Source organism: Sprattus sprattus, assembly GCF_963457725.1.
Source record: "Sprattus sprattus genome assembly, chromosome: 11".
NCBI lineage: Eukaryota > Metazoa > Chordata > Actinopteri > Clupeiformes > Clupeidae > Sprattus > Sprattus sprattus.
In genome coordinates this window covers 26,040,830-26,052,029 of record NC_137909.1, presented here as the reverse complement: position 1 = coordinate 26,052,029, position 11,200 = coordinate 26,040,830, and the positions used below count along the sequence as shown (strand labels likewise).

Below are 11,200 nucleotides of genomic sequence, written 5' to 3'. Positions count from 1 at the left end.
TCCCATCCCTAACTCCACCCTCAGTTTAAACACCCAAAGCAAACTAGCAGTGTATTTAAGAGGGACACGGTGGCACTGCCAGCCTCATCGTACCCGCTCCTGACTCACGCGGGCACTGCAAGCATGGCACTCCGCTGGATGCTACGACTGATCGTGGCCCTGGCATACCTGGCACAGCCGTCCGCATCTACAACAGGTTGGCAGTTATGACAGTTTCAATTCGATTTTAGTTTGAATGGTTCACAGTTTGATATTAGTAAATGTGGTGGACAGTTGGGAGCTTGTAGTATTAAGAGTGGTAAAGTTCGTAATTCAAATGTTACATGGGTACCACACAATTTGTGCCTGTAACATAATGCCCTGCATTAGACTTATTCTCATAGTGAAATGCTACTTGACATTTCACAACAAATATATCTATTTATTGCAAAATCGTCATCTTAAAGTCCATTTAAGGTACATTGTCTGGCTTTACACACAGGTGGTGAAGTTTGCAGCACATGGGGTAACTTCCATTACAAGACATTTGACGGGGACTTCTTCCAGCTGCCTTCCTCCTGTAACCACATACTAGTGTCCCTGTGTGAGGACCCCAGCGACCTCAACATCGAGCTCAGGAGGGTCGTACAGGACAGCCAACCCACAATCACGGCACTCTTTATGAAGCTGGAGGGAGTCGCTATACAAGTCTCTGAGTCCATCACCATAGATAACGAGGAGTGAGTATCTTACACATGGTAGAGTGATGAGATGAGATGAGTGATAGAAATGATTTAGAAACACTGCTCATGACTTAAGATTGTATTAATCAAGTGTCTTGTATTAAAAATGACCTTGTATGAATCATGTGCTTATGTGAGCAGTATTCTTGCTGACATTAGAAACATTTATGGCGTCAGAATTAGATTCATCTTAAGTATATAAACCCTGTGCGATGTTAGTGAAATTACTTCACTTTCATCCTTGAGCTGTGAGTGAGCCCGATTGCAATTGTTACAGAATAAATATACTGATCTGTGCTGAGATAACTTGAGGGGAATTTTACCTAACAATGTGTGTGATGATGAAATGAAATGAGATGAGATGAGATGAGATGAGATGAGATGAGATGAGATGAGATGAGATGAAATTATTATCACAGCATTTTAAAATGCACCTCATTTTTCTTCCTAGAGTCACTCTGCCTTTCTCTGCCTATGGACTCCACATTGAGAAAACAGAGTCCCACCTGAAGATCACAGGAAAACTCGGAGTGGTCCTCACCTGGAAGAAAGACGACTCTCTCTCGGTATGTTCCTATGGAAAAAGCATTTCCCTCACTCTATTTGGCGGCCTGGTTCGAAAATAAATTTGTGTTTACTTGTGTGTGACAACACTGACAGTTAACTGAAGTTTTATGTAAACCAGTGGTAGCATGCCATGAACAGCATAATTTCACATACCTTTCTCAACGTAAAACTACTACTGTGGCACCCTTAAAGAAGGCCAAAAGCCCCTCAGTGGCTCCCAGTAACAGTCATTGATCGGTCTAGCTGCTCCCAGAGTTAGGGAAATGGACCGTAGGTGTCAAGAAAGAAAGGTAGGGTTTGTCTGCAAAAGACTTTGGGAGACTACAAGACAGGGAATGGCGGCTAAAAAAGACCCAACTGTTGCTCAAAGAGAAAGCTTTTCCTGTCAGGCTTAAATAAGGCAGAACAGTAGAAGAGAGGGTTAAAAATCACACACTGACGATGGCTTAAGGCCGAAACGCGTCTGTGGAAAAAAACTGGTCTTTATATTAATGAGAAAAGCTTGAGAGTGCGGTTTTATTCTACTCAGGGTTCAAACTCGCTCAGAGACATGCTCAGAGAACTTTTCCTAGAGAAATTAAGCTTTAAACAAATCACCATTTGTTTGTTATGTCTTATGTTAAGCTTCATCCATTCATGCGTCACACCAGGAAATCTGCGTATACAGTGCAGAGAGGATGTAAAGTTGCTCAAGAGCAAGCTTTTCCGGTCAGGCTTAAATAAAGCAGAACAGAAGAAGGAAGGGTTGAAAATCGCAGTGCTTTTCAGCAGATTAAGCATATTCAATGAACCGTAATACATCTTAAGCGTCACACCAGGAAATGTTGTTACCTGCGTATACAGTGCAGAGAATGAAGAGTTAGAAAACACTAGCCAAAAAAACAGGCAGTCAGTAAACAAATTGATTTGTCTATTTCAACTTCTTGAAAATAAAATTCCCCTTGTATTTGTCGTACACCCCTTGGGCTCTGCAAAGCACTTTGATACCACGTTTATTGTCAAGGGCAATATATGAACTAATACAACTGAATCGGATTGAATTTTACTTGAGTTTTTTTAACCTGCCACTCTGCTGGTAAAGCAAGGTTGCCAGCAGCATCAGCATTGTGGGTTTCGATTCTTGGGGTGCGCACATACCGATGTGATGAGGGCCATTGTTCTTTTAGATGCAGGCACAGCAAAAAATGTATTTCCTGTGGGGTGGGGTGCAACTATAAGAAGTCATACTTCAAAATTGCTATCTTACAGATGCAAAAACCGATGTGGACCTAGTTGAAACGTATCAGGCTTAAAAAAATGTTTTTATATTATAACGTTTTGTTTTTTACATGGGTAAGATGCCACTTCTGAAAGTACTGTAAGCCATGCATTATTTGAATCTAGGATAGGTTAAGGTCATTTTAACCTAGTATGGGTCATGTTAAGTGGGACTAAGCGGCACCTAATATTCTAAGTTTCAGACACGCAAAAACAGAGAAAAGCAATGTCCCTGCTTACATAAGTACATGCTTTATATAAGGTAATTCAAAATACAAGGCACTTGATTATTATATTCTTAAGTCATTAACAGTGTTTGTTAATTATCGCCATCAGGTGAGCTGGATAGAGAAGTCTTCTAACTAAATAAATGTGTCATGCCTGAGGGGCTTGAAGTACGTAGATGGGACTGTTATCACGACACATCTCTGTGGAAATAACCTTCCTGGGAATCTTGATGGTCTTTAAAGTGGTTTCTATTTGTTCAAGATTGTTAATCAAACATTACTCATCAGGGAACTTTATTAACACTGACAGCCTCAGTGTTATGTCAACAAGACACTGGCAAATATATACATTTTCCATTGGAATGAGTAATATGATGAACAAACAAAGGAATGTCAACATTGGCTCAAAGTACATATTGTCTTGGATTCCTCACCTCCGTATGTATGCAAATGTGTGGCTTGAGAAGGCTGTAGGGTAAGTGATTCATGAATAAGATACGGCGTGAATACACATACCATAATAGCACTGAAGCCCTGGGAAATTTGATTGGTCAATCTGAGAGGTTCTGTTCTTACTGTTACTAAAACCCACTGTACCTAATACAGCATAGGGGCCGATTCACTTTGAATGCCTTGCTTTGCTTTTAGGTGGAGCTGGCAGCCAAGCACAGAAACAAAACATGCGGGCTTTGTGGAGACTTCAATGGTGTCCAGATCTATGATGAGTTCATTCAAAATGGTATGTCTTCCACTCGTAATATACTGTATGTTTAAGTGTCTTTGAGAACATTGAAAAATGCTAAATAAATAAATGTATTATTATTATTATTATGTGTGCTCACACCCATAACATGCTTCCTGTGCTGAACTACTTTAGATCATGTGAGCTTCATTGCAGTCGGTGGGGAATGTAATCATTTTCGTATGATTTAGGTGACAGACTGGAAGTTGCTGATTATGGTAGCATCTGGAAAAAAGATGGCCCCACTGAGTCCTGTGAGGAAGTTGATCTTAGGCAGAAGGATGAATGCCACAATGCGGTAGGTGTTACCCTAACCCTAACCCTAGGTATATAACAGGATGGTTAAAGTAGTCAGGAGCCCTTAGGACATTTTGCTGTTATTTCCCTAAATGGTTCAGCAAGAAACTTGTCTTTTGTGTACATCTGACTTGTTCAGCTGTCTGTTAGCACCATGGCAATGTCAGTCAAGTCAAGTCAAGTCAAGTCAAGTCTTTTATTGTCAGATGCACAGAACAACAGAGTCGGTCTGGGCACTGAAATTTTTAGGACAGTACACCGTACCACACTACCATAACATAACATATAAGTACTCCACATGATATAACATATCATAACATAACTTAACAATAAGTACTAAACATAAGATATACCTATGAAAGACAAAATAGTAGACCTACTAGATAAACAATAAATACACAATATAGATACTAAACATAAATACACATACTAAACAGATACACATACCTACATGTCTTACACTAACTGCTAGAGCTATACTAAAACATATTATACACATAATAGCCTTAACTAACCTAATAGCACTCAGCATCCATGCTCCAAGTTTGAAGTTTCATGAAAAGCAGCTGGGCAGAAATATTTTGATCTGTTCTTCTGTTTAGTTGTGTTTTGTTCACTATGTTCTGTTCGTTTGTTTTGTTGTTTTTGTTCTCTTCTAAATGTGCAACTAAACCAGACTTTCTTGGTTTTCCCTTTCTGCAGACGGACGTATGTAGAAGCTGGCTTACGCTTCCCGCGTTCAGCAGCTGCCAGTCGCGGGTCCTCGTGCAGCAGTACGTGGAGGCGTGCGAGAAGGACGTGTGTCAGTGCAACAGCAGCAGGGAGGTGTGCGTGTGCGACACGCTCGCCGAGTTCTCACGCCAGTGCGGCCACGCCGGGGGGGAACCCCAAGAGTGGAGGACCCCTGACTTCTGCGGTATGTAACCATTTCCTACAGTAGACCAAAGACATGCCGTTGTCCCCCTAGTAGGCTTAAGGGCGTTGATTGGGCCCTTTCAATGATGCTTACTTTGTTTGATAAGAACTGACAACGTTATTGACCTCCATCACCCTATAAGTCAGTAAAAAGGGAACATATTGCAGCATAGAATTGAAAAGTACTTAATAATGTGCTGTATCCAGTGACACCGCAAGAAGATACCTATTACATAGAATCACACCTCAGACAGTTCAACTCCTTACTCCCAACCAGTGGTGTCTGGAGTGGAGTGGTCCCTGGAGAAGTGGGCATACTTTTTTTTAAGCACAGGATAAAACGCCCTGTTTTGAGAAATGGGTATACGCAATGCTGACTGAAAAATAAGTGGGTATACTCCGTATACCTGCTTATACCCTGGACTACACCACTGCTCCCAACCAATCCCTCATCTGCTGCTTCACACAGGTGCAACGTGCCCTCTGAATATGGAGCACCAGGAGTGTGGGAGCCCATGCGCCGACACCTGCTCTAACCAGGACAGGAGTAAGCTGTGTGAGGAACACTGCACGGATGGGTGCTTCTGCCCCAATGGTAAGATCAACAGGACACACTAGGGTCTCTCAAAATAGATGATTAACCAGATAACTGGGCAAAACACCATCAATAATAATAGTCTTGCAACATATGTATAAATTGAGCCAAATATGTCATATTAATATTATATAATTATCCATAATATATAGACAATTATTTTATATAATAATAATAATACAAATAATAACTACAACAAAATATGCACAAACACGAAACACTGAGAAATGTACTCCCTCAGCAAAACTAATTTTGTGTGTCTTGCCCCTAAGGAACTGTTTTTGATGACATCACACAGAAGGGCTGTGTCCAACTGAATGCCTGTCCCTGCTATTACAAAGGCACAGTGTACAACTCCGGAGAGTCATACTCCAGACCCTGCCAGAACTGGTGAGAAAGGGAATGTTACATTATTTGTCCATTAGTATTTGTAATGCACAAGTATGCCACACTCCCCACTGGACTAGTAGTGATTAACAGTTTCATTTAATTTCATTCGCCTGACTGAAGACACCTGAGTGCTATAATTTAGATTTGCATTTAACACGAACAAGAGGACTGAAACCAAATAAACAACTGTGTAAATGTCTTAGAGTAAATTTAATCGTAGATTCCCTTTGTTAGCATCTCAGGCTTTGTGAACAATCTGTGTTCTTGCACTGATGTCCTTGAATGAAGTCCTAAATATGTGAAATTATCAAAAGGCTGGCCAGTAGACACCCGTTCACATCCTACATTGTTTACTTTCAGTTTTGCAAACGATCCGGTAGCTTCCCTTTTAAAAATCCATGAAAAAACAGTCAGCCTGTGCCATTTTCTTTGAAAATGCTTCTCCTTATAGTACCTGTGAACAAGGCCGCTGGAGCTGCACCCAGCTGGACTGTCCGGGCACCTGTTCTCTGGCGGGTGGTTCCCACATCAGCACCTTCGATGGCGAGACGTACACCTTTCACGGAGCGTGCTCCTACGTGCTCGCAGCGGTCAGAGACACACGCAACTGTTGCACTCGCATTCTATGATATCTATGTCCTTTTGTTTAAGCAGTCACAGAACGTTTATTCTGACTCTTTTAAACTTTTATTTAAATAGTCATGTTTTTTTATCGTCAATTTGGTACAACTCCTTTAAATGTGCTTTAATACACAAAGTAGCAGTACGTTTTTGTAAGAGGACATTCAGTCTGCCATGTAGATAGCAATTCAGTAGGAAGTTTTTATTGTAATTCTATACATCTCTGTATAGTCATGATGACTCTCTGTATAGAGTCATCAACGTCTCACCTGACTTTTGTTGCTGTTTTACTTTTAGTTTACATTTGCATTAAGTCATTTAGCAGACGCTTTTATCCAAAGCGACGTTCAAAGGAGAAAACATCTGAGAATCTGAGAGAGAAATCTGTTTTCTGTGGCATTTTTTAAATTGCATCTAACACCAACACCAACCCTTACACACGCTAACACTGGCTCTTTTTTCTCTCTTACAGTTGGGTAACATAACAGTCCTGGCAGAGATCCGACCGTGTGAGCAGAGTCCCACGGTGTCTTGCTTGAAGTCTGTCACTCTAAATGCTTTTGGAACTATTGTGAGTCATCATCTTTAAAGATAATGTAACGTTCAAATGGCAAATTCAATGGTAAAATCAAACGGCTAACAACAAATAGATTGTTATCACGAGTTTGAAAAGCCATCGTCACTGGCTAAAAGGAGTGCAGTCGACACCTTTGTATTATTATCACTATTATTTAATTTGATTCTTGATAGGTGAGAAATCACCTTAAGTTACTTCAGGACTCCGGAGTTGTCAATAAGTATATTTATTCAACAAGAACAATTGCAATCGGGCTCACTCACAAAACGAGGATGAGAAGTGAAGCAATTTCACTTAGGAACCACAAGGTTTATATGCTTAGATTTGTCTAATGCTGACGCCGTAAGTGTAAGAAATCATAGTCAAAACAAGGTTCTCGTCCGAGCTTCTTGCACATTCACAAGGTTAAGGAAACAATAAATGGCGCCAGTGAATCAAGTTACACATAATACACAGAGACACAGAAAAGCCATGTCTCTGAAAAAAGAAAAGCATATTAGATCATGATTAAAATAAGGCACTTGATTCATATATTCTTATGTTATTAAGTGTTTGTAAATAATCTCCATCATTCCCTCCTTTTATCCGTTTCAATGGATAATCTAAAATTACAAACAAAATCAAAATCAAAATCCAAAAATCATCTTTGTTAAGCGTTAATTATCAATTCAATGGATAACCTCAAAATCATCACTCTGAGCTTCTTCACACGGATTTTCGGAACAGAGGTCATTAATGAGCATTATTTCATCTACCTTCGTAAGTAATTATTAAGCAAACTCTCCATCAGAGGCACAGGCGCTCCGTATTTGTAAAGCAAGGTATTTGTCATCAGGAGTTTTAATCATTTCAGTCACCATCTTCCGTATACAGGGTACTACACAGCAGGCACAGGTTGCCAACACACAAAGAATAACCAAAATCACTCCCACACAAGATATCAACATTCCTTCCCATGAGGAAAACATTGTCGACAGTGCTCCAAACCAATCATGCGTGCCGGAACTCGTTTGCATTTTATTTGACAACCGTTGCATCTTTTTTAGGATCAGATCTAAGTCTTTCCCATCTCCGGTGTTGTCAGGGACATATGTGCAACACTGGTCAGTACCAAGCATGACACAAATGCCTCCCTTCTCGGCAGTGAGGATCTCAAGCACAGCCGTGTTTTGCCGTGTTACCCTGGAGTTGGCGTGTAGCTCCGCTCTGATCGTCTGTAGGCCATCTCTGGTCAGGTTTTGGAATTTCATCTCTGTGTAGTAAAGGAAGTTAATCCAATCTGTGTGTGCTCCGATGACGCACCAGGGGCAGAGGGTGGATGCCAGGCCATTTGCTGCAGGGTTTAAGGCCTTGTAGTCGTCTGGAATGCCTCGGGGAATGCCCAGGCGGTCGAACCAAATCCCACTGTCATCGCCTGCCTCTCTCCTCCCTCGTGCTGAATGCATTGGAACGTTCCTTAGGTACTGGTGTATCTTGGACCTGGGGGTAATCTGAAAAGGTTGTACTAACATTGCTCTAGCACAAGTCCCAGACCAACCCACAGGCAGTGTAGCTCTTAATTCTCCATTCCCACATAACCACCACATATCAGCTATGGCTATATCCTGTACTTCAAGAAGTCTGCCATTCAAACACATTCCTGCAGTTTTACATTCAGATGAAGTATTTAACTGTATTTCTCTTCCATTATCAAGCACATATGTAATGGTCTTACATTGTGTCCAGTGTCCTAGGTGTACATCGTTTTTTTCCTCAGGTTTTAAATAGCATTCAAACAGAGCATCTTTGCTAATAATGTGTGGAGGTGGTGAAGCATTGTCTTGCATGTAGGGCCAGTTAAAATGAGAACAGTGATGTTGTATAGCTGTATTATTAAACGCCCTATTTCCCATCATCAACAAACATTCTGCAGAACACATAGGCTGTTGTATGTAGCCACACTGGACAGGAAGATGTGAACATTCTTTTCTACGACACAAGGTGTCCGCTAGATGGCACATCTTACACGTGCACTTGTTGGCTAAGAGCAAGTTGACATGCAGCTTCCAGGCTTCACTTTCTCTAAATTCATTATCGCAGTGATCTAGGTCATAAGGCACAGGGGTCGCCAGGAGTGGTTTCGTCGGCACCCTGGGCCCTGCACAGACTAAACAGTCACCTTGTGGTACATGCATTCGGACGGTCTGATTTACCCATTTCCACCACGGATGATCTTTTGCCAGGTCCCACCGTGGATATTCGTCCAGGGTCGGTATTTGCTGCATCATCCACAAGTATGTTATTAGACCAACAATGTAAAATCCCACAGTCGTTGCTAGGAGTCCCCCACATACTTTGGCCCACTTTGAGTAACCTCCCATGACTTTGCAGAGGAATAGACCTTTTACTCCACAATTTCCACTCGGTTCTAATCCCACAGGACAGTACTATATCTACTGCCAGCGTTTGAGACGAGAAGAATCTATACATCAACCCCCCTTTGTAGACTGGTCTTTCTGTCACTGCGGGCAATACCTGGGAACAGCAAAGAAAGATGGTTCTTACTCCTCTGCATCCGTCATTTGCAGGCTTACCCGTTTACAGTGAGTCAGATGTATCCACGTGGCTCTCTCAGCTATTTTGACTGCGGTGGGTGTTGATAGGAGCACTTGGTATGGCCCTATCCACCGGGGAGAGTGCCAATGTTTTCTCTTGAGACTTTTGGTCAGAACCCAATCTCCTGGTCCGACCTTGAGTTCAGCCTCACAGTGTTCCTGCGGAGGGGAAAGAAATCTGAGAGCATTTAGTCTCGTCAACATTTTTGCCATGTATTCTGCAAGTGTATATTCAACATCTTCGTCCGTTCTAGCAAATGGCTTAAGAGCTGGGGCAATATAGGGTCTTCCATACATCATTTCAAATGGTGACAATCCTTTTGCTGTCTTAACTACATGCATGCTTAGTTCCACTAATGGTAAACAATGGACCCATCCTTTGCCTGTATCTTGCATCGCTTTCCTTAGCTTGCCTTTGATCGTCTGGTTCGTCCGTTCCACCAGTCCTGCTGACTGTGGGTGGTATGAACAGTGATTTTTCAATTCTATCCCCATTTGTTCGCTGATTAAACGCAGTGTTTGGTTCACAAAATGAGGGCCGTTATCACTGTAGATTCTGGTAGGAATTCCGAATTTAGGAATAATTCCTGCGCATAATGCCTTTGCTACTGCATGAGCATCTGCCTTCCTGCTTGGAAATACTTCTACCCATCTAGTAAACACATCTACTATGACTAGGCAGTATTTCTTCCCCTCATTCAAGTTCAGTTCAATGAAATCCATGCACAGATATTCAAAAGGATATTGTGGTTCTGGAAACTTGCCAGGTTTCGGTCTGAAGTTCCCCTGTGGATTATTCTTTGCACAGATTAGACATCTTTCACAAAAATGCTTTGAATAAGAAGTAAATCCAAAGGTAGTAAAGATCTTATCTACCTCATAGCACATCCCTCCTTTTGAAACATGGGCCACCCCATGTGTCAATGTTGCAACGTATCTGAACAGTGCTTTTGGTAAGACTGGTTTGTTGTCATTTTCCCACAGGCCTTCGTCAGTTTGTTTTGCTCCGTGTTTTAACCACAGTCTTTTTTCCTGTTTTGGTGCTTGGTGTTGCATGTCTTTCAAAATTGTGAGGTCTAACTCTTCAATTGCGTATGTGTCAGTGGGTTGTTGCAGTGCGGCCTGTTTTGCGGCTTCGTCTGCTCTTTGGTTTCCCAATGAAACCGGGTCTTTTGCATGTGTGTGCGCAGCGCACTTCATGATTGCCACTGCCGTTGGAAGTTGTAGTGCTGATATCAGTTCTAGAATCAGGTCTCTATGTGTAATAGGTTTACCTGTAGATGTGATCATTCCCCTGTTGGCCCATTGACCCGCAAAAACATGACATGTGGAGAAAGCATAGTTGCTATCTGTGTAGATATTAACAGTTTTGTCTGTCCCAAGCTTGCATGCCTCAGTGAGGGCAACGAGTTCCGCTGCTTGTGCGGAATAGTGGGAAGGAAGTGGCTCTGCCTTCAAGGTTTTCTCTGCTGTGACTACAGCGTAACCCGTTGCATTACTGCCATCAACGTTCTTTTTGCTTGAACCATCAACAAACATGGTTAATTCAGCTTCTGGGAAAGGCAAATCTCGTAGGTCAGCTCTGGCTGCCATTGTCTTATCTGTCTCTGCAATGCAATTATGTGGGTTACCGTCTTCTGCAGTAGGTAACAGTGTAGCTGGGTTTAATGTCACGCATCGCTCAATGACTATATGG

General features: G+C 41.9%; 1 protein-coding gene across 1 annotated transcript in view; it reads left to right on the top strand.

Moving 5' to 3' along the window:
• Positions 1–123: 123 nt before the first annotated feature.
• Positions 124–11,200, top strand: part of LOC308372388 (uncharacterized protein) — a gene marked incomplete at its 5' end in the record, with an annotated part of 45,960 nt that continues 34,883 nt past the window's right edge. The window contains 10 exons of the mRNA XM_080847542.1: positions 124–196; positions 482–719; positions 1,174–1,288; positions 3,422–3,512; positions 3,651–3,655; positions 4,515–4,728; positions 5,197–5,322; positions 5,595–5,712; positions 6,164–6,302; positions 6,806–6,904. Of these exons, the coding sequence (XP_080703668.1) occupies positions 124–196; positions 482–719; positions 1,174–1,288; positions 3,422–3,512; positions 3,651–3,655; positions 4,515–4,728; positions 5,197–5,322; positions 5,595–5,712; positions 6,164–6,302; positions 6,806–6,904 (1,218 nt within the window). The remainder of the gene's footprint in view (positions 197–481; positions 720–1,173; positions 1,289–3,421; positions 3,513–3,650; positions 3,656–4,514; positions 4,729–5,196; positions 5,323–5,594; positions 5,713–6,163; positions 6,303–6,805; positions 6,905–11,200) is intronic.